The sequence below is a fragment of the Asparagus officinalis genome, chromosome 7, assembly GCF_001876935.1.
Source record: "Asparagus officinalis chromosome 7, Aspof.V1, whole genome shotgun sequence".
In the NCBI taxonomy this organism is placed as follows: Eukaryota; Viridiplantae; Streptophyta; class Magnoliopsida; order Asparagales; family Asparagaceae; genus Asparagus; species Asparagus officinalis.
This window is the reverse complement of record NC_033800.1, coordinates 83,844,491-83,869,100: the sequence shown is the minus strand read 5'-3', so window position 1 is coordinate 83,869,100 and position 24,610 is coordinate 83,844,491. Positions and strand designations below refer to the sequence as shown.

The 24,610-nt window shown below is 42.2% G+C and overlaps 1 protein-coding gene across 1 annotated transcript in view; it reads right to left on the bottom strand.

The window, feature by feature from the left end:
- LOC109850360 (nudix hydrolase 23, chloroplastic) overlaps positions 1-23,106 on the bottom strand; it is a 28,152-nt gene extending 5,046 nt beyond the window's left edge. The window contains exons 1-6 of the mRNA XM_020420375.1: positions 22,692-23,106; positions 18,555-18,686; positions 18,264-18,340; positions 17,259-17,394; positions 17,027-17,167; positions 16,854-16,912 (exon numbers count right to left, since the gene is read on the bottom strand). Coding sequence (XP_020275964.1) covers positions 16,854-16,912; positions 17,027-17,167; positions 17,259-17,394; positions 18,264-18,340; positions 18,555-18,686; positions 22,692-23,006 — 860 coding nt within the window. The 5' untranslated portion in view covers positions 23,007-23,106. The remainder of the gene's footprint in view (positions 1-16,853; positions 16,913-17,026; positions 17,168-17,258; positions 17,395-18,263; positions 18,341-18,554; positions 18,687-22,691) is intronic.

Genomic DNA, 24,610 nt, shown 5'->3' with positions numbered 1-24,610 from the left:
GTTTATTGCTGTCAAGAAAATGGATTCCGACGGAAAGACTATCATTCAGACCCCAACCCCTCGAGTGCCGATGCCATACATTTATTTGGTATCTTGGTTCGTGTTGCACTGTCCTCCGATAATGACGACTCCTGAATCAAGTGGCACTTCAACTCCTCTTGTTCAGCAATTAGAAACCTCTAAATGGGCCGGTTGGTATTAAGTTAAATTCCGTAAAATATTGAGACAGGATTATAATTACGAGATTGCTTGCAAGTTTCCCGCTTTCGAGGGCGACGCGTATGGAGAACTTCATGAAGACACTCCGGGACCGAATTCTTTCACCATGCTTAGCAGGGGTGCCTTTTGGTGGCTCATAAACATTCGTCCGGGCTATCTTATTTTTCGACAAGGGAGAAAATGCTTTATTGAACCTTGTCAGCCTTATCGCTTTTCTCGACAATTTGGCTATGATCAGCTCTATGTTGGGAACCCAAACCCTACTCTTGCGTACACAGGTAATGTGTATGAAGGAGCAAGGGCTTGGTATTACTCGGTAGCAGGATGTACAGGAGCGAAATTCGGTTGCCGCACAAGATGCCCAACGTTCGTACTTCTTTGAGCTTTCGCACGTGGTACCAAGCTGCCTCTCAAATTTCAGCTTACAATATGAATACTTCTTGTTTGAAGGCCATCCGCAAATAGTATGCTTCAAAGAAGAGTGCCAAAAGGTTCCACGCCCGTGGTGCTAGCGAATATTTATCATATGAGAAGTCGATTCCAGAGGACGAACGTCAACAATCACTAGAGCCAATTCAGGAAGAGGTCAGGATGCCAGATACTCGCGAGGTGGAACCTTCAAGAGTTCAGACTTGGAGTAAGAGTGCCACTGGAAAGAGGACGCTAGGGCCGGTCGAAGAAGCCAAGTATGACAAAAGAGCTCGTCGGAAGTTATCGCTCGAACCCCCTGCTTCCAAACTTATGTCGGATGCTCAGAAAGCATGGTGAACCGAAGATGAAGAACAAGAATTGACTGCTATGGAACTCTCGCCTCAGCCTGGTCTCCCCTCAGTTGGTCCTGCTTTAGGAGACCATGATTCTTCTGCTCATTCATTGCATGAAGAAGATCGTGGAGATGAATCTTTTGCAGGGGGTGCGGAGTTAAGCCCCGAAGACACGCTTCATGATACTGCTTCTCATGTTGCAGAAGACATACCTCCTGTCCAAGAACCTACTGTGACTGCCCAGCAAGACCCAGTAGCGGACAAGTCTCCTTCTGCTTCTGTGTTACTACCGCCTGCAGGAAGTACTGAGTTAAGCCCTACGACTGAGGTCATGTCAAAACCTACTATCGCCGAGGATCCACCAGCATTTTCTTCCGTAGGCGAAGATGAGCCCATAGACCATAGCGATGGTGATGATGATATGGATGATGATGGTGACCAAAGTGGGGGTAATGAAAACGATGACAACTTGGGTAATGACAGCGATGATCCCGATGACTGGGATATTCCACCACCGTCTTCTGCCGACAAAGCGTCAGCCTACACTCCTTTACCTCTCACTGGTAAGTGTCATTTGTTTCTACTTGCTACCAATCTTGCTCTGTATTTAAACAATTTTCTCATACAGATCCTATGATACATGAAGCGAGTACTGTTACTCCTCCTTTGACGCAACAGTTTATGCTACCACCGGCTCAGGTGTCAGAGCCACCTCGCTTAGGGACCTCAACGACGGCTCTCCCATCGACGACTTTATTGACAATTTCTTTAGCTTCTACAAAAGTTGTAGATGTGCCAAGGTCATCTCAAATGGGGGAACTGATGACTTTACAATCGAGTCCATCTCAACTGGATATCGGCACTCCTTCTCAAGCCACTACGCCGAAGTCACCTGCTGGTCTTTTACTTGGCTCTGTATCTTCAGAAGTTTCTGTGCCGTCTCCCATAGCTGTTTCAAGTCCCACGGACGTGCCAGATTTTCTCAAGATTTCTCTTGACTACTTAGAAAGTCTCACCAAGAAAGTGATTGAGGTTGTATTGACCGGCCGAGATACTTTTGAAACCTTCAAGCCTATGCTCACAAATAGTTTAAACAACCTCAGGTTCGTGGGTGATGCCAATACTGTTCAGCGTTGCTCAGAGGCCATTTCGCGCCTAGAGGCACAACTAAGGTTCTTGGAGGCTTTAGGTCGTGCTGATATCCAAGCGCAGATTGCATCCACATTTGAGGATATTCGGGTCGAAGAAGTTAATAGGTATGAAGCCGCTCGACATCATATAGCAGAGCAAGAGATCGAAGTGGAACATCTGCAACAACCGCATGATCAAAAACAAGCTGAGCTAGCACTCTCCAACACTTCTTTGGAGAATTTACGAGAGAAGATCATCGCCGCTGAAGCAGAGTTGGCTAGGATGAAGGCTCAGTTCAAACGAGAAGAAGCCATCGTCACTGAGCTCAACGTCAAAAATGCTACCTCTGGTAAATTACCGCACAAAAGCTAGTGCCCTGGAGGGGGCTAAGAAGGAGGTGGAGGCGATACTGTCTAGCGAGGACGAGCTTCGGAAACGGGCCGAGATGCTGGTTCGGGCCGACCATGAAGAAAAACTTTCTGACATTAAGTCTCAGTTAACCTCATTTAGTTTAATGAATTGATGAACTTGCTTTTATATCGTTTTTTTGGTAGGAACAACACTTATTTTAGGTCACCTTGTTTTCCTTTGAATAAAGGTAGTGCTGCCTTTTGGCTTTTCATTGTTTCTTTTTCATATCATGTTCTGACATGGAACGATGAAATACCGGTTTGATATTGCAACAACTATTTATTCCTCTTGTATTATGCTTTTGCCTTAGATACTGGAATAATCCTGTAAGTGCCAGGAATGTAATATTAACATGGCATACTTTGTGGTCTTGTCGCTCTATTGTTAATAGTCGACAAGTGGAAGGTGTCGCGATTAGTGCAACTTTAAAGACATATCGCTCTATTGATGAGAGTCGATAAGTTAGAAGTGTTGCGATCAGAGCAACTTTGGGGACCTATCGCTCTATTGATGAGAGTCGATAAGTTAGAAGTGTTGCGTTTGGAGCAACTTTTAGGACCTATCGTTCCATTGGTGAGAGTCGATAAGTTAGAAGTGTTACGATCGGAGCAACTTTGCGGACCTATCGCTCCATTGGTGAGAGTCGATAAGTTAGAAGTGTTGCGATCGGAGCAACTTTGAGGATTTATCGCTCTATTGATGAGAGTGGAGCAACTTTGGGGACTTATCGCTCTATTGGTGAGAGTCGATAAGTTAGAAGTGTTGCGTTTGGAGCAACTTTGGGGACCTATCGCTCTATTGATGAGAGTCGATAAGTTAGAAGTGTTGCGTTTGGAGCAACTTTGAGGACCTATCGCTCTATTGGTGAGAGTCGATAAGTTAGAAGTGTTGCGTTTGGAACAACTTTGGGGACCTATCGTTCTATTGATGAGAGTCGATAAGTTAGAAGTGTTGCGATCGGAGCAACTTTGGGGACCTATCGCTCCATTGATGAGAGTCGATAAGTTAGAAGTGTTGCGTTTGGAGCAACTTTGAGGACCTATCGCTCCATTGGTGAGAGTCGATAAGTTAGAAGTGTTGCGATCGGAACAACTTTGAGGACCTATCGCTCCATTGGTGAGAGTCGATAAGTTAGAAGTTTTGCGATCGGAGCAACTTTGAGGATTTATCACTCTATTGATGAGTGTCGATAAGTTAGAAGTGTTATGATCGGAGCAACTTTGAGGACCTATCGCTCCATTGGTGAGAGTCGATAAGTTAGAAGTGTTGCGTTTGGAGCAACTTTGAGGACCTATCGCTCCATTGGTGAGAGTCGATAAGTTAGAAGTGTTGCGATTGGAGCAACTTTGAGGACCTATCGCTCCATTGGTGAGAGTCGATAAGTTAGAAGTGTTGCGATCGGAGCAACTTTGAGGACCTATCGCTCCATTGGTGAGAGTCGATAAGTTAGAAGTGTTACGTTTGGAGCAACTTTGAGGACCTATCGCTCCATTGGTGAGAGTCGATAAGTTAGAAGTGTTGCGTTTGGAGCAACTTTGAGGACCTATCGCTCCATTGGTGAGAGTCGATAAGTTAGAAGTGTTGCGATCGGAGCAACTTTGAGGACCTATCGCTCCATTGGTGAGAGTCGATAAGTTAGAAGTTTTGCGATCGGAGCAACTTTGAGGATTTATCGCTCTATTGATGAGAGTCGATAAGGTAGAAGTGTTGCGATCGGAGCAACTTTGAGGACCTATCGCTCCATTGGTGAGAGTCGATAAGGTAGAAGTGTTGCGATCGGAGCAACTTTGAGGACCTATCGCTCCATTGGTGAGAGTCGATAAGTTAGAAGTGTTGCGTTTGGAGCAACTTTGAGGAAGGTATGGTTCAAATTCTGTGGAAAATGAAACCCATCTCAAGCAGCATATTTTTCAAAAATCTGATTTTAGGAATAGGGGTACCCCCTGCGTTCATGCCCTTTAATTGGGCTGCGTATTATTGGAAGAACGCATCTCCAGACTATTGCGTTTAGTCTGACTTTATGGACGCAGGGTCTTGTCCCGCGTCTGATAGGAAGTCGAAGCGGTCGTAATGATGAAGAGACCATACCCGTCGGGAGTCTTGGAACTCTACCTCATTTAATTATTCATAAATAGGCTTGATTAGTCACGTCAAGAGGCTTTAACGTTTTAAGCTTCTTTCTTGAAATTAGAAACGAGCTTCTCGTTAATTCCAAAAACTGTTCGGCAGTTTCATTTCATCTTCCAGCGATGGCCCCCAAGAGATCTCGCTCGAGCGATGACGACAAGACGGTACACCCTACCCCACCGTCAAAGAAGGTTTTCGGGTCCTTTTCCTGGCCGACGTCGACGCCTCCCACGCCTGGTCCTCGAGGTAAGTCTCGCTGCCTTCTTCGTTTTCAGGCATTCTTCATCAATGGGTTTTCTTGAAACTCTCTAGATGAATTCTGGTTGATGACGACGAATTAAATTCGTCTTTTCAATCTTGAATGTGCACAGAATTTACATTTCTCTTAGTGGAAACTGTTCATCTTCTTGACTTTGGATCCTGAAAGAACTTCCTGTGTCCATTGTAATGATGAAGAATCAAATTCTTGACGTTGAACACACGGAGAAGTTTCTGTGTTTGTTGGTAAGATTTGTTCGTCTTAGATACGAACAATCATTCATGTGTTCTTTGATCTTGAATGCGGAAGAAAGCTTTCGTGTTTATTGATAAGATGAAGGGGTTGATCCCTTAATCTGGAACGCAGGCAGAAGTCCTGCGTTCATAGCTGTTCAACGCAGGTTTAGCTTCCTTGCGTTCAGGCTGATTTTGACGCATGCTTAGATTACTGCGTTTGTATTTATTTGCATTTCTGACTTTGCTTTTGGCTTGTCTGCAAGGTGGGGAGAAAACCTGGTGAGGTAAGCTTTCTGCATTGTGATGCACGGGTGGGGCTCCTTTCATGAGTTTCGAGCACCTATTGTAGAAGGGTTGAAGGCTCTTGCAGAAGTCAACCCCCTCTACGCTAAACGTTATGACGAGACGATATATCGATACTCGGGGGCCGCTTGCTATCTGGAGGAGTTGCAGCACACAGACTTAGAGTCTAAGATCCAATGGGCCATCGGCGATGCTATGCTGAAGGAGGGAATTGCTGCTAGGGTCCGAGTCTTGAATATTTCAGAGAAGAAGGCTCGTATCTGGAGCTTGCAGAAGTAACGTCGCCAAGCCAAGGCCAGACTGAATGCAGGGGAGATAACTCAGGAAGAGTTCAACCTTGAGGATGCCACTTTCGCATCAGAAGTTCAGGCTGAAAAAGAGGCTGTCGAAGTGCTAAAACAGGAGGTCTCTGCTGCTGGTGCGATTTCTGATGCTGAGCTTCATAAGAGAGTTAGAGAAGAGGTGCTGGCAAAGCACGAAAAATCCATATCGAATACAGAAGCTCATCTTATGAGTTTCTCTTTACTTTAAACCCCAGCAACTCTTACTTTTTGTTTTGGATTTTGTAGTAACTTTATGTTATTTCTCCAAACACTTGTTATCTGTCTGAGATAAACTACTGCTGTTTTTCTTGCATATCCTGTGTTTGTCTGGGATGTTGCAGTCTTGTTGCGATGTTGGAATTTCTGAAAATTATTCCTTTGTGTTTGAATGATCTGAACGCAGGCTTTATCAAAGACGCATGGCTTTGACTTTGCGTTCAAACAGATCTGAACGCAGCTCTGAGATTTAAGTTGCGTTCAGAGAAGTCTGACGCACTCCAACTTGTTGAGGATCCCCTTTGTTGTTGTTTGGGTAATCTCTGGGAGTTTCCACGTTGTAGTTGATATTCTGTGTGGATCTCCCCCTTTATAGGAACCGAGAACGCAAGATTGAAACTTGCGTTCAAGAGACTTGAAACGCAGTTGTAGAACTTGCGTTTGGGGAAGCTAGACACATCTTAAGTTGCTAAGACTTTTTCATTGAATCAATCCAACAACTTAGGAAATTTTTCTTTATTATAATACTTCTCAACAACTTAAATCGTCAGAGATGTAGTGTTAACTTGACGACATACAAAGTAGGAGAATTATCTATTCATATAAACATTTGATGAGCAACCCTCAGCTAAGCTCAAGAGACTTGCAAATTATGGGTAATACTTCTTAAGAAATTTCCCGTTAATTGGCATCATAAGTCTGTCGCCTTTCTTGTTGATGAGACGGTAAGCTCCGTTGGAATAGACTGTCTCAACGATAAAAGGCCCTTCCCATTTGGGATTAAACTTTCCTTTGGTTTTATGAGTCATCACCATGGGTCGTCGATTAGCCAGAACAAAATCGCCTTTCTTGAAAATCCGTTCCTTAACCTTTTTGTTGTAGGATTTAGAAATACGGGTTTGGAAATACGAGCTTGATATAGTTCAATCTGTTGTTGAGCTTGGAGTCTCTTGTCGTCTAAAGCTTCGAGTTCCTGCAAGCGTCGTTGGTGTTTCTCTTCGTCTGTCAGTCCGGTTGTGATAGCGACTCTTAAGGAAGGGATTTGGATTTCTAATGGCAACACGGCTTCACAGCCATATACCAAAGAGAATGGCGTAGCTCTTGTAGGGGTCCTCACTGTTGTGCGGTAGGCCCACAAACATTCGCCGAGTCTTTCGTCCTAATCTCGTCGGCTCTTAGAGACAAACTTTTTGAGGAGCTTCACAATAGTTTTGTTAAAAGCTTCTGCAAGACCATTCGCTGGCGGATAATATGCCGTGGATGCAATACTTTGGATGCGAAATTTATCACAGAACCGTTGAAATCCAAAACTAACAAACCGTGTCCCGTTGTCATGAACTATTCGTCTTGGGACTCCAAAACGATAAATGACGTGATGTTTAATGAACTTGATCACATTTGAAGTCTTGACTTCTTTTAGCGGGATTGCCTCCGCCCACTTAGAGAAATAGTCGGTTACGGCCAAAATGAACCGGTGTCCTTTAGAGGTTGGAGGAGAAATTGGTCCTACAACATCCATGCCCCACATTTCAAATGGCCAAGTTGCGGATGTAGGATGCAGATTACCCGGCGCTTGATGGATAAAGTCCCCATGAATTTGGCATGCATGACAGTGTCTAGCGTAGTCGACTGCGTCTGAAAACATCTTTGGCCAATAATAGCCGATTCGTCGAAGACGATCTCCTAATTTAGCTCCGGGCTGATGAGCCCCGCATATTCCGTCGTGAGCTTCTTTGAGGGCCTCTTTCGCTTCTTTCCAGGAAAGACATCGAAGCAAAACTCCGTCATGTGATTTACGGTATAGGGTTTGAGAAACCGCATCATAATAGAACTGGAGGGCCTTTCGTTTGATAGTGGCCGCTTACTTAGGGTCATCAGGCAATATTCCGTATATGGCATAGTCGATATACGGGAATCGCCAATCTCTAGCTTCAAACTCCATCGAGGTTGTACAGACTTCCCCTGTCGTCATCCCATCAGAGCTTTCCTCCATAGGTATCTTAAAACAGTATAACTCGCGTCCTGTAACCGAGATTGTAGTTTCAGCCCCTGGAGGAAGCGCTAATGAAGTCGCCAGCGAAGCTAAAGCGTCATTGTAGTTTCAGCCCCTGGAGGTAATGCTAATGAAGTTGCCAGCGAGGCTAACGCGTCTGCGTAAGCATTTTGAACTCGTGGAATGTATTCGATAAAGAAACCTTTAAACTTCTCAGCTTGCTTTAGCACTGCGATATGATACGGGATGAGATCCTCATGCCGCACTTCGTATTCCCCTCGGACTTGATTAACGATGAGCTGAGAGTCACTGTGAGCTTCGAGGTGCTGAACATTAAGTTCTTCGGCAAATTGCATTCCTAATAGCAGAGCATTATACTCGGCTACATTGTTGGTGCATGGTTCGATTAGGGAGAACCCCCTTGGGATTACGTGACTGTTCGGAGAAACGAGTACGACCCCCACTCCTGCGGTGATTGCTCTGTTAGGGTTTGCTCTAGATGCACCGTCGAAGAATAATTTCCACACCTGTGTGGTTTCTTGAGTAACGTAAGTTTCAGCGACTTCATCAGGCAAATCTTCATACAATTTAGATGTCCCTGGCACCGGGTGATCAGCTAAGAAATCTGCCAATGCTTGACCCTTTACTGCCTTTTGGGGCATAAACTGCATATCATATTGTGACAAGAGAATGGCCCACTTTGCGAGCCGGCAATTTAGAGATGATGGTTTCATCATCAAAACTCTCAAAGGGATTCACTTTAGAGATGACGTGAATTGTTTGTCCCACTAGGTAATGTCGCATCTTTTGAACCGCGAATACCAAAGCGAGACATTCTTTTTTAACTGGATTGTATCGGTGTTCGGCTCCCATCATAGTCCTGCTTAGGTAATAGATGGCTTGCTCTTGACCCTGATCGTTATTCTGGGCCAACAGAGCTCCAAGAGAATGTTCCATGGCTCTCACATATAACATGAATGTCTTCCCTGATTTTGGGGCTACAAGAACCGGCGGTTGAGTAATGTACTCCTTAATCTTCTCGAATGCTTTTTGACATTCTCTATCCCAGACAAAGGACACTCCTTTCTTCATGAGCTTGGAAAAAGGTTGACAACGTCCTGAGAGATTTGATATAAATCTACGAATATAGGCCAATCTCCCTTGCAAACCCCTGAGCTCTTTGAGATTCTTAGGCGGTGGCATGTCTTGGATAGCACGCACTTTTTCCGGGTCGAGAGAGATTCCCTTGGAGGTAACGATAAATCCCAGGAATTTTCCACTTGATACCCCGAGGAATGATTTTGTTGGGTTCATCTTCAATTGATGTGTTCGCATGATATCGAACATTGTCTTCAAGTCTGTAAGATGATCACCTTTGTGTTGACTTTTTACTGCTATATCGTCAACATAGCACTCGATCTTCTTACATAGGTGCTCGTGAAAGATGGCATTCATTGCACGTTGATAAGTTGCACCCGTGTTTTTCAGGCCGAATGGCATCACTGTATAGCAATATACCCCCAGTGGTGTTCTAAAAGCGGTATGCTTTTCGTCTTCTGGGTGCATCTTGATCTGATTGTACCCGGAAAACCCGTTCATGAAAGACATCCTTTTATATCCACAGGTGTTATCGATCATAACGTCGGTGATAGGAAGCGGAAACTGATCTTTTGGACAAGCTGCGTTAAGATCGTGAAAGTCGATGCATATCCGGACCTTACCGTTTTTCTTGGGCACTGGAACAATGTTAGCCACCCAGTCGGGGTGTTGTTCTTCCCTAACAAAACCTGAGTCTATGAGCTTTTTAACTTCTGACTCAATTGATTCCATGATCTCTGGACGAAACCGGCGTTGCTGTTGTTTAACGGGTTTGGCATCCGGATCGATGTTGATGGCAACTTTTGGGTCAAGGCCAGGCATATCCTCATAATTCCAAGCGAAGACATCTATATATTCTCGAATGAGAGATATAAGGTCCTCTCTCTCGGATGATGATAGATTTTCAGCTATGAATATGGGCTTAGGGTCATGTTCATCTCCCATGTTGACCTGGATCACTTTATCTTCAGTGGGTGGTTCGCGTTGTTCAAAGCACATATCCCATAAGATGTTAAGGCGTTTGATCCAAGGATCGTCGGTTGATTCGATTAATTCTTCATTACCTTCTGCGTCCTCGTCTGGATGACCAGTTGAAACCATGTTCACAGTTAGGCTTTTGAAGAAAGGCCCAACACTGACGTCGGACTCATATGAAGATGTTCTGGATGAATGGTCGTGACGCAGGTAGTTACTGATTTCATTTTTCGAGGCTGACGGAGTTGTGACGTAACCTACGCCTCTTCCGGTTTTTTGATAGTAGTCCGAAGGTTTTCCTTCGGGGGTGAGAGACATTCGAATCAGTGTTCGCCTTCCTTTCCCGAAGTTTAAACCCTGCTTTTCATTAAAGTTATACCCCATTCGTTTCATTAAGTGTATAGAATTGGGTTCATGGTAATGAAATTGAGGAACTATATCATCTTCTTCTGAACTTCCCCGTCGGAGTGGTGTGGGTTTGACTTTACCAAAACGGATTGGCTTTTACCCTTTCTTTTTAGACGGGACTTCGAAGAAAGCCTTTTGTGCATCTTCTACTTCTTCATCGGAAGTGAAGTATGACTTAATTGGCAATGTGAGGCATGCTTCTGCACGCAATGTATGCCATGAGCGGGTACCTGCATTATGATCATGCTCTATTTGTCCAACTTTAAAAGATTCATCCGACAAGTACGCCAAAATAAAATCTTCATTAATGCACCACTCGCCCTCACTCGGTACATTATTATTGTTCTCGACTTGACCAATTACATTAAAGTTCAACTCCCAGGGACAATTCCCTTCCGGGTCTGGTTCGACATCCGCTTCATTACCACTGTCAATATCTTCTGTCGCTTGTGACTCTGAGTAGAAGACGGAATCCATATGGAAGTTTTCCACTCCTTTGAAGGGGTATTTCTCCGCAATCAGGGTCCGAACTTCGTCTTCATCATTGACATACTTCATAACTTGATGTAGGGTGGATGAGACAATGCGATTTACATGAATCCATGGTCGTCCTAATAACAGATTGTAGGACGTGACCGCATCTATGATGTAACAAGCCACTTCTGACCTGAGATCTCCGATTTGACATCTGAGCTTGATCTTTCCCATAGGCCGAGTGCTGTTAGCATTAAATCCGAAGATGGTGGTTTGGGTGGCATGCAACCGGTGTAAGGGAATCCCTAAAACTTGCATAACTCTGTATGGCATGATGCTAAGTGCCGAGCCTGGGTCGACCTGAACGCGGCTGATCTCTGATGACCCGATGTATCCTGTGTAGTACAGGGGTCTATCATGTTAATGTTTCACCTGCATATCTTCCTGAGTGAATGATATGCAAGGTAGGCTTCTGGCTGCTTGTAAACACTGCAGACAGGACTGATCTTCAGACGCTTCAGGAATTGGAGCAACTTGAGTGATGAAGCTCTCCGTGTTCTTCAAGGCTTCAATTAGAGCTTCTCTGGTAGTTTTGGACAACTTCAAGAGCTCGTAAAGGGTGATCCTGGCAGGTATGTTGGCTAGCTGCGTCACTACATTAAATTGATAAGGGACGCTTGTTTCGCCAAGATCTTGGTGAAGATTTTTGTTGAACCGGAGATCTCTTTGCTTCCCTTTATCAACCGGCTTCTTTGGCACAGAACCCCCAGCGTCTTGGGGCTGTTCTTCAGCTTCTTGAGCGTTCTGGTCATAGTTCCTCAAATAAGCTTTCCCTGAACGAGTACCGGGGTTACCCTCTGGGTATGCTGCTAGGACGATCCTCTCTTCTTCTGAGTCGGTGAGAGGTTTGAGATGGTCATTATTCTCATTAACAGAGGGGCTAATCAAGTTGGATGACTTAGCCTTGCTTCTTTTCTGCTTGAATGCAGTGTTCGTCCATTGCTGATCTTCAATTAGGTCCGGATGGACCCACATGATCTCTCCCTTTGGAATAGTGAGGGGTACCAACCCCCTGCCCTTCTGGTTATGTAAGTCGGTGTTTTTCAAGTGCATCTCCCCTTTATGGACGGGAATAACACCATCTGCAGCAGCTACAGGGGGAAATCACCAAACTGGACCGCAATCAGGTTAGTGCTTACAGTCTTTTGCTCCGGTTTCAGGGTGAGTACATTAGCGTTCACCAAATTTTGCAAGATGTCTTTGAAGACATAGCACTTTCTAGTAGGATGTCCCAAGAACCTATGATAGCGACAGTAATTGGGGTCATCTACCTTTCCTGCTTCATCTGGTTTTCTGATTTCAGGGAGCTGCAATTTATTGTTCTTCCGAAGTAGTTGGAACAGAGTGTCCACATGCTCTTCTTTGAACGAATACTGCTTGGGCGCTCTTTGCTGATTGGGTGTCTTGCCTTGCTTAGTAGGCGGTGGTACTTGCGTGTAGTCAGCTGCTAAAGTCTCTTTTCCCTTAGACCGTTGGGCGTTGTTCTGATTGCGTTGCTGCTGCGGCTTGGGTTGTGGCTCTTCTTCAGCTTTGATCCGAGCGACAATCTCTTCAGCTTGCTCCCCTTGCGAAACCAGTTGTCTCAAGGAGCGACATTCTGCTACCCCCATCTGAGCAAGGAGCTGGGTCTGCAAGTTGTGCCTGCAAGTTTCAACCAATGTTGATTGAGTCATACCTGAGGGGCATCGCAATGCCATGCTGCGGAATCTTTCAACATAGGTCTTGATAGATTCTCCCTTCTTCTGCTTAGTGGCGAGAAGAGTCGGGACTGAGACCTCTGTGTCGTCTTCAAAGAATCTGGCCAAGAAAAGCCTTTCCAAATCTACCCATTTCTGAATAGATCCAGCAGGCAATTTCATAAACCATTCAAAGACCACTCCTTTAAGGGTACCGATGAACAAGCGTGTCAGGATTGCATCGTTTGCTACCACATCTCCGGTCTGTGACTTGAAGTAGTAGATGTGTTGATTTGGTGATCTTGTACCGTCAAAAGGTTGTAGCGTTGGAGCTTTAAACTTTGGCGGATAGGGAGCTGTATCCCATTCTGCAGGGTAAGGCCGTATCACTCCTTCCTCACGAAGCTCGCTTCTGTTGGCCATTGCGTTAAGGCGGGCTTCTAGCTCATCCACTTTGGTTGACTGAGGATACAGCTCTTTTTCCATCTCTTTCTCATTGTCGGAAGAAGAGTCGAAGTTGTGAGTCTCATGATCTGAATGTTCGTGTGCTTTGTGTTTTCCCTTTGACGTTGTCCTCCGGGAAGACTCGGGTTTTTGGCCTTTTTCTGCCAGAAACTGGGCCAACATGTCTTTCAATTGAAGAAGTGTTTCCTGTTGCGCTTGGAGCATGACATGATGTTCGTCCACTCTTTTGGCTATGTCCTCGGGGTTTCCCGTCATATAAACAGAAACCTTCTGTGCTCCGACAGAGCTTGAAGATTGAGATTCAGCTATTGCCGAATGTTCATCACTTGTCGTAATCCCTTTGGCCAACTTTCGATAATCTACTGAGCGAATAGCTCCGGTCCGTGACCGAGTATGTCGATATACCCCTTCGAACTCATCGCAAATTTCTCGAACAGTCGGAGAATGGCTTCTTTCTGATTCATCAGAACTAGGACACGGAGCCTTTCCTCTGCTGGTCATGTTGATGGTGACCTGAGGGTATTCGGCTTCAGAAACTTTCTTCTTTTGACGTCGTCGTTTGGTAGGTCTTGCGACGTCAGACAGTCTGTCGAATACAGACCTGCGAGGCTCAGGCATACAACAGTGACATTCGGAAATGACTGTTGAAATAAGCCGCTCACAGTGACATAAATGAGCTACTCGCTGCGTTGGCTGTTTTCTGGAGAGTAACTCTCGCAAATCAGAGATTTGAGGATACTTCTTCGTCGGGGATGAGACCCCCTGTCCTTGAGTAGGCGAGACTGGTTCTTGGTGGACGTGAATCTTAAACCCACGTCGACTCTCTTGAACTTGGCGGACCACATCGCATTCGGGAGTCGAAGTGCGAGGGTCGCGTTGTGATCTATAAACACTAGGCCTTGGCCTGCGTTTAATTGATAAAACAGACCCCTTAGGGTCTTGTTTTGTTTGGACACACTCATGAGGTGCCTGTTTTCCCTTAGCAGGGCTATGTTTTGATTGGACAACGCACCACTGAGGGTCGCGTTTAAGTTGAATCACCCGAGGTTCATAGTTGGATTCATTACCTCGAAGTGTGTGTTCTGAAGTATGAACGCAATGCTTAGGCAGAGCTTCGGAAATGCAATCCTTGCGTTGGACCAAAGATTGATTTTCTCGGAGATGTGCTCCTCGGATGGATCTTCTCCGTCTTCGAGCGGCGTTTTTCTTGGCTTGTTTCAAAGCCTTAGCAGCAGCGTTGTCGGCGTTGATTAGGCCTTTCTCTGTCATAGGCCTCTTATAACCCAGTACACGCTGTGTCGAAACGGGTGCGGGATCTTCAGGTTGCAGGGCGAGTTTGAGGCTTTGGCCAAAGGAGAGGGCTTTCTTTGACGTCTCAACAGCAGTTAAAACCTCTTTAGAGCTCTTACAGGCATCTCGCCTAGCCTTGGGGCTAAGCGATCCAGAGGAGAGGGCCTCTTCGTACTTGGCTTGGTCAAACTCCATCACAAGAGTTTCGACGGTTGTTCCAATGAGGTGAACATCGGATTGCGCCACCACTTCCTCGTCAGAGAAGCTTGTCCCCAGCGGAGTCGCAATCTTTTGTTTGTGGAAAATTTTGTAATAAGAAAATAAAGGAAAGAATTGTATTTGATTTTATTCTCTCTAACTGCTTAGAACAAGAATGCTTACAACTCTCTCAACTCTCGATTACAATTGGATTTCCTGATTACAAAAGAGAAGAGAATGATCTGGATTCTCCCCTTTGTTTAATTCTGGGTTCTTCCTGGTAGCGATGAGATGCCTCCCTCGAATGCTTGCGTCGAGTTTGCTTCTCGTTGACGATCCGAATATCTATACTCACTGGAACAACGGTCTGGTCTGGTTGATAACTCTTGACGAGTTTTCTGTTTCAGAACAAACAACAAACTCTAATAATGATAGAGTTGTTTGAACCGAAAATAATTCGGTTAATGGGCCAAGTAACGACGGTTTGGAGCTCCTCCGTTTGTTGATTCCCCAGACTGTGTAAGGGGTCAATCCTCTTTCTCCGATTTTGGAAAATCTGATCAGAAGATCCTCTCCAAGTAATCAAAATCCGATCCCAACAATCCAAAAGATCTCCCTGAACTCTGTTGAGTTTGTTGATATTTATAGGGGGATTAGGGGTGTAACTGACCCCTTAATCCGCTCCTAAATGATAGGTTTTGTTACCTCATTAATCGGTTGTAACAACCCATTAAAACCACTCCCCAGATCATGGGTGATGAGCGGTTTTTTAAACTGCCTGGATCGCGTTTGAACAGGTCAGAACTTTGACATGCGTTCTGGCATAGATTCTATGTTTGAACGCAGCATCTGGAGGTGCGTTCTGCAGCGATATTGAGCTGCGTTCTTCTATGTTTGAAGGTGCGTTTGGCAGCAGTATAGAACTGCGTTCGAAGTCAGCTGGAGCTGCGTTCAGAGGCTGATCTGAGCTGCGTTCAGAGGTGTACTTGGCAGCGATTGGAGCTGCGTTTGAGCTGTGCTTGGCAGCGATTGGAGCTGCGTTTGAGCTTCTCTGTCTTTATATATGGATGACACCAATGGCCATTCGAGAAGGCCATTTGTGACGATTGAGGCATCTCAATAACGCTCTATCAACTGCAGGTCACGATCTCCACTAAGATTTCCTTGCATGGTTTAACCATGTACTCCTCAGTGTGTCGAATATCATTACACTGCTCATCAGCATCTCTAATAGTTGCTAATATAATATTAGTCATGTTGTTGTCGCAGCCACCAAGATCAATCATCTCACATAAGAAGTTGCATTCGTGTTTGCAGCAGTTGAAGCTGCGTAGGTGATTGAATTGGTGTTGTGTCTGGACGATGGTACACAGGGAGGACTTCCACGTCTTGATTTGAAGAGATCGTTGATTTGTAATCTCTTTCTGTCAGAGCATTGCTGAAGATCGTCGTTTTGTAATCTTTGCTTTAGCTCTTTGATATGTGAAAGTCTTCAAATTGTAGCCTTCTGGAAGTCGTCAGATTGTAACTTCTATCATCGGTGTTTCATGGGGAATCAACTATCTATTATTATTTTTAGACAGCCTACAGCAAGCAGTATAAAAGATTTCCAAGTTACATAAATGAATGGGTACTGAAGATCATAATTCTCAGTTAAAAACATGGAAAATTTATAAAATTACATACAAAGGTTCAATGAAATTGCACTATATTTTTAACATATTAATCTCAGGTGTTTTATGTTTCTTTGATATAACTGGAATACCTAATAAACTTTTAGATACAACACTGGATAGAGTCTCTAATGGTATCCAGCAAGCATTCAAGTATCCTGGAATCAGTTATGTAGCACATAGGCAGGCTACAGTATAATGAGGTACTCATGCTATATAACTCAACCCTCCCACAAGAGATGGACATAACCACCAAATAAGTGATTTCTTTTTAGTCATCCTTACATTCTCCATGCAGTCTTAAGTGTTTGGTGACATGAATTATCTAACTGTGCGTACTTCATTTTTCTTAGACAATTTTTTACATAATAAAGAAAACATCTAAACCTCAGAATATAAAAAAGATAAGACGGCAAAGGACTTAAAATTTCAAGATTTTTTACTTAATTTTCCCCACGAGCTGTATTTTCTTTTTATCATCAGAATTCTTGCAGAACTGTTTCAGAAAGCTTCTATGGCTACTATAAGTGTTCGTAATGGGAAATAGGACATACCTCTTGTTTATAGTACAGTAATGAAACTTCAGGTTTCCAGCTTTGATATCTTCAACATACTGCAAAAGCAAAAAAAAAAGTAATCTCAATTCATTCCTACAAACCACACGATCAAGGAAAAATAGAAACAAAAAAATGCATAATCAAAGAACTCAAGCAAGAATAAGGTTTACCATTCTGAGAGTAACAATAATCGATGAAAATGCTAGAGAATCAAATGGTATATCCTCTGGGCTAAAGAGTTGACACTCCAGCGACTCAGAACCAGGTGAAAAATTGGGCGTTTTCAATTTTGCTCGGAAAATGAGATAAACCTGAGAAACATACAATGAAGAAACAAATGGATATACCATTATCCAGTTCATAACATAAAAGACCAGTCGCATAAGAAATTTGTCCCCTTACTTGGCCAATACGAGGAATATCAATCTGAGCAAATGGTGAAAGTCCTTCAACTTCGGCACATGCTTCCTCCAAGGTTTCCCTGCTTGCCCCTTCCAAAGCAGACTCCCCAATTTCCATAAAACCAGCAGGTAGAGTCCTGCAGATATATAATGACTAAGCACATAAAGCAGCTTATTATAATTTTAATGGCTGTAGTATGAGTATGATATGTAACTTGAAGATGGAAAGAAAGCAATAACACTGAGTATCATCACATGAGATGGCATTAATATGTCCCATAGAGATTGAAGGATATGACAAAATGGAATTGCTTACAGGATGAATTGCGTCTAATTTGATTGAGGTGAGCCAAGATAGAGATAAATGGGGAAACTACTACCCAACTCACTGAGAGTTAAGAATAAAAGCTCTATTGGGATATCAGATAGAACAGAAATCAAGTACATGAAAAGAATAATAAGATCACTCAAGCTTCAGAAGTAACCGGGACACAAGAAATAGCAATCCTACCGGACACAAATGGATATCTTCAGACTATGACATGATTGATGATTCAGTAAATTACATTCTTCATGTTACAAGTCCTGAATATGACGACTTTACTCATTCATAATAGCAACTAGTTCTAGGAACAGATTAAGAAATTCAAACATAGACCTGTGTCTAGTCGTATATGCTTACAAAACAAAATACAGAACTTTTTAACCAATTCTGATGTGCTACGATGATGTTTTCAGTCCTACATATGTCTTATAGTACCTTATTGTTCTTTTTTTTTGAGTTGGTGTGGTGTTTGTTTTGTTTCTTTTTTTCTTTTTTCTTTTTTTTTAGGCGGGGGGGGGGTCGGGGGGGGCTACTAATGTTTAATCATAAATATATTAAGAAGAGCCAGCTAAGGCAACTAAAACTTATAAGTTTATAAAGAAACCAGTTATTTGGATTACTTTTAACGCATTAAAAATTAAATCAACCATATTGAGGTAACAGAGAAGTTAATATTTGTACCAAAACCCATAAGATGGTTGAATCTTCCGTTTGCAAAGAAGCACCTTGCCGTTATGCTCAACTAGGCAGCCAACAACCTGCAATTATCAGGACTGGATGTAATCAAAGATATGATATTGAAAACAACTGAAATGACAAAGTTTAGCACAGGAAGACGAAATCAATCAATAATAATACATGTTACTGACAACTTTAGAGCAACAAGAAAAAACTAGAGGTAGATGATAACACTACCAATCACACTTCAAAACATATTGAGGGGAAACTTCTTATGTCACTGACAGTCCATACCATCTTAGGGTTTTCATAGTGTATTTTCCCACAGATAGTGCAAACTGCTCTCGTCCTCTCCTCTCCATCCGGTATAACTTGCTTTGTTTGGCCTCCGCAAGATTGGCAGAAGCTAATGCTCGGTTTACGTGCCTGCAATGAATAAACAATGTAGATAAAAGATCCTTCTAAGGCAAGGAAACAAAAGATACAACCACATAGAAATCTCTGAGTTTTCTGCAGACGGGCGCATCACACTCTGACATGGAAATCCATTCCCAGACAGCAAGCCCAAAATTCCAGAATGAGGCATGGACACATCTGATTTTCTTTTTAATTCATAAATACATGTAATGCTTGTTACCCAAAATGAACGAACTTGCATAGTAAAATAAATAAGATGCGTCACAAGTTCATCTTATTTCTAGTAGATGAAGGTTCAATCCTTAAGACATTTGCAAGTATTGGACACTGATGGAGACGCTAGTCATATATGGCCATGTCAGACACACATTAAGCCAATTTTCCTCCTTATATACTGTATTTCTACAAAAAAAAACTGGGACTAGGCTGCCCTCAAGTAAATTCTTTTTTCTTTTCAGAAACTTTTAGAGTCTACTACGGTTCTTTAACCTATTTATTCTTACAGTCCCCAGATCTAGTTACTAAAATTTAAATCATGATTTATATTTATTTTCAAAATACCAATGCACTATCAATTACGCAAAAGGATCGAACTATTGGCCAAGTTTCTTTGATGGATATATGCACTAATATCTCAGAAACACATGCTACAGGAAATTCTACTAATCTAACCAACTGACAACTTGCTTCCCATCCTAGCCGATAGAGAAAAAGGTGAAACCAATTCCATTAAAATCAGGACAAAGTTATAACTTTGTTATGCATAATCAAACTGAGGAAACAAGACCTGAAAGGCTGAAAGAATAATTGAAATTGACCGATCAGGACAAAGTCATCCAATCACATGTTTTATCAAAGCTGACTGTCTTCTGGTTTACTTGAATAATAAGAATATTGCTTTGGAAAGGCGTTTATTCGCTACAATGCTAGGGCTGGAGATAGGGAAAAGAAGACTTGTAAAACTAATAGAGTTCACAGTTGGAATTGATTTAAATTATTAACCCCATTGAGGTGATGTTCACTATATTATTTTAATTCCTTTTATTATATGCCAACTCCTCGAATGGTACCTGGTGTGATGTCTCTCCTCATGCTTAGGATGTTCACTGCTTTATGCTGATGGCTCTCCTCATGCTTAGGATGTTCATTGCTTTATGCCCTTGTCAATTACATATTTTTTGGCTAAGTTTGATGAAATTTAAATAAGAGATTATTAGGTAATCACAGTCATGATCTTTAAATCTTTCTTATATATTTAGATGATATTTATATTTACAAAAGTAAAGTTAGGAGCATACTTTTTCCCCCCATTTATCTCCTAATCATGTTCAACAAAACACGACTTGCATTTAAAATCCTTGAGGAAGAGATACACATAAAATGACAGGTGGATAATACCTACTACAAACAACTCCCACGAAACTATAAGTCAATAATTCAGCAAGTAGATGCAAGTACTGATACACCTGATAGATTCAAGAAGCTGCAAATTCCCCTAGGATCACCCATCTCTTTCCCCAGAAGGATATTCTAACCCTCTACATCAAATTACCATTATCATTATTTTTAACTTAAAAGGTCCCATATACCTGGTTTTCAGCTGAAAATATTACCTAAATCCTGCCAACAAGAGCAACCCAAGCTCCCACCAAATTAACAACCAATATCCTCTTTACCTATCCTTTCAACATATCTCCAAACTATCCCACTGATTTCAATCACAATTATTATTATTCATTATCTACGAAATATCTCACTATTTCCTCTACGCATTTCGTCAAACACCTCAACTTCATATTTGAATACCCACCAATAATTTCCCTAACTAGCTTCTTCACACCAAAAAAGAAAACAAACTCAACTATTCAATGACAATTCTCGATGAAACCACACCAAAAAGTTAAAAAAACAAAGAACAAACAAAAGATCATCAAACGCCCACTAACAAAATCTACCAAAACCCACAACCATAGGCTAGGGTTGAAGGTGAACATTTCTTGGTTAATAAAAGAATCCGGTTCTTCCCTCCATGATTTTCTGAAAGTAGTGTCACTATATAATTAATTAATCAATTACAATTGTGCTTGATGAGTTTTCATATATGGAAAAAGGTACCTAATCACATCATTAGTAACACTATTAAATACATCTTTCTCAATATAGAATGTGAGTAAGCAATCATTGCACCATCACTTATTTTATTTTGCAACTTACTCTTTGTCAACTTCGTAGTGTAAAAATTCTCTTTGACAGTTATCTTAGCCATCTTCAAAACAAAATACACTAGGCAGTTTCATGTTTTGTTTTGTTGTTTTTACTTTTTTTTTTTTTTGCGGGGGGGGGGGGGGGGGCTATTGTACATGGACCAAAGTGTAGTGTAGGTGGATCCAGTATTATTAAAGGCTCACGCCTCACTGAAGCGGTAACACCTTGTGCGCCTCGCAAGCAAAGTGCATACAAGGCATAATCTCGTATAGTTTTTTTCCTTCAACATTTCAATTGAGTTTCTAATCATCCCAAATAAACCCAATAGGCCTTTTTAGAATCCTGAGTGAGGATCCTCACTAATCCTTGTTTACTATTTAATTTTGCTTCAATAGCATCTTGATTTGATTTTTTTATTTGGAAAGTTATGAACTTCACTATTATGTTGGATGTGCTAGCATTAGAATTAACACCTTATTTTGTGATTTGGCATCATATTACTTATTTTTACATGTTTTTATGTGAAAATTCATAAACATGTTCTTTCGTGCTTGATTATCTATCCTTCAAAATTATGTGTGCGGTGTGCACCTCGATTTACTCAGGCGAGCGCATCGCATTGTGCCTTGCGCATGTGTGCATAAAGGGGCTTTGCACGCCATGTTGCGCCTTGCGCATTGATAACACTGTGTGGATCTGCCAATGTTCCTCCCAATATATTTGTGTGATCTTCTCTATCGCCTTCAGGACGAGAAATCCCAACACAGCCAACATCCTCTTTACCTATCATTTCAACATAATCCCCAAACTCATCAACTATTTCATCATACCACTAAAATTCAATCACATTTATCATTATTCCTTACCTACAAAACATCCCACTAAATCCTCTAACACATTTCCACAAACACCTCAGCATCACAGTTTGATACCCACTAACAATTTCCCCCCAACTAATAAAAATAATGATACACATTAACTCTCAAATCACAATTCTCACTAAGAATACACAAAAACTGACAATTCAATAGAAAGACCAAGAGCCCATGACAAAGATTTGACAAAATCTCACCACAACCGAAGGCAACCATTAAAAGACATCTTCAAACTTTGAAACCAGTATGCGCACAAGAATTCCAATCTACAAAATTACTCCACTTCTCGATTTCAACAGCCGCACTATTCAAATTCCTAACCCATCAACTATCTCATCATCCCATCAAAATTTTGATCAACATTTTTACTGTTCAACCGCCCACAAACTATCCACTAATTTTTCTAACACATTTTCACAAACACCTTAACTTCAAAATTCAATAGCCATCAACAATTTCCCTATCAAGTTTCTTCACACAAAGACAAGGATACCCATCAACTTCTCAATCACAATTCTCCATAATACCACACAAAAGCCGATACAACTTCTACACCTGTAAACACGAGAAAGCTCCAGCCGATGAAAATACTCCACCCTCTTCATTTGAAGAACCGCACAATCCTATTTGAATTTTCCGATCATCGGCTATCTCATCACGCCCATCAAAATTCCAATTAACTTCATGATTCAGATTACCCATTGCCTATCAAAAAACGCCCACCAATTCCCCTAACACATTTTCGCAAACACCTCAACTTCACAGTTTCATGCCCACCAGGAAGTGTTTCCAACTAACAAAAATAATGATACCCATTAACACTTTAATCACAATCTTCACTAGGAACACGCAAAATCCAATAATCCAATGAATATACAAGGAATTAGACAAAAAAAGATCAAGAACCCACAACCAAAAACTCAAAAGAACTCACCACAACCGAGGGCGCGGAGCTCGAATCCGACCCGTTATAAGACATCCTCAAACCTTTGGACCTGTAAGCACAAGAAAACTCCAGGCGATGAAAAGCTCCACCCCTCGACTTCAAGAACCCCTCGATCCTGCTCGAACTGTGGAGAGACCCAAAGCTTAGAGATTGGCAATGGCGGAGGGGGGTAGAGGACAGTTGAAGGAGGGGGTTGAGAGATCTGCGCATAGTTTGAAAATGGAGGGGAGTCCTCTGAAGTAAGAAGCAGCAGTAACAGCGAGCGGAAGGAGAGAGAAGGATGGGGATGGGCTTTGAACACATCGCCGAATCTGGGCCGGTGATGGCGATGAGATGAAATCTGGGCCGCTGGTTTCGCTGGGTTGATCGGTGGGCTTTTCTTCTCTACGTGAGAGCGAAACGATATATGGGCCATGAGTGGAATAGCGAAATCGAGAAAGGGTTTTATTGGTGACTTTGGTGGTGGTTGGTTGTTCCTATTAAAAATAAAAAAAAAACTCGATTTTCACAAGTAGCGAAGGGATCCGGATCCTCTCCTCATGTATAATATTTCCTAATGTTTCCTAATGTATTCATCCCCTCCATCACCCTCCATCCCCTCCAATGGGCCCCACGTGTGTAAAATGAATGACCAAGATTGAACATTAGGAAATATTAGGATACTATGCATGAGGAGAGGATCTCATTTCGTAGCGAAGGGGCTGTTTGGTTTCATGAAAAATGAATTGCGGCGACAATGGTCGAATGTAGCTATTGTTGCAGAGAAAAACTTGGAATTAAGTAGGCAAGATTAAACTGCCCGGGGTCTGAGATACATGGAAAAAGCGTTAGATTGGTGATGGTGTCTAACGCCTAAGTGAGACTCTTGATAATGAAGAAGCCAAAGCGGTAGGTAATCTAGGTTAGGATCTTTGAGGGTGATTATCATAAACCAAGGTCGGTGGTACAGAACACATGTTAAGATGATGGAGGATCAATCCTTTTACCTGTAGGTAGGGTAACGTTTTTATACTGATTGCTTGGGATAAATCACATAGTACACATGTCATCATCCTGCTATGGTAGTTACTTAGCCTGCAAGCAAATCTATGGGGCAAGAGCTCATTGTCGTAGGATGGTATAACTGATGTATGTGTAGATCTAGTAAGTTACAACAGTTGGCAATTAGAGAGATTGAATATCCAATTGATATCTCCTAACATGATATGTTGAGAATATAATACAATCCGGATCAATCATCGTTCATTGGGCAGACCGTCATATAACCATGCCCGGTTTGGGATTAGTAATAGTAACTGAATTGAGATAAATTTAATTGTTATGGGCCTTATCCACTCTATCCCTAGTTTTAGGTCTGGCTCATGGGTCGTGATGGATTTCCCACACTTTAGTCGAGCTAAGTGGCTACCTAGTTGATCGAGTCAACTTGGAGTCGAGATGTGGTCTGGCTAGCCTAATTGTAAAGTTGGGTTATATGCATAATAACAACATTTGTTGCAGTAAATTAACTTCAAATCTATTGTTTGGATGTCTTCAATTTTATTGTATGAAATGTATTTCTAATGCAAATACAATGTTTAGTAAAAAATGTTTTATATGGAAGCTTTGCAATTTTGCCATATAAGAAAACTAGGTGCTGATAATTTTCCTAGTTGGATTTATGAAGAGTTTTTATATGGGGGTAAACTTATTATTTTATTTTTTGGTTTTCTATTTTGGAGTCTATAACTTTTCCTCCCATCAAGTTGGCCGCAACATTTGTTGTTACTTTTTTCCACAACTTGAAAGTTGAATTGCATTTCCTAATTAAAATATTATAAATCAAATAAGTACATAAATATGGTTGTCGTATTTATATCTACAGCTCCATTTCCACGCAACCAAACAATCCAGATGGAACTCCATAT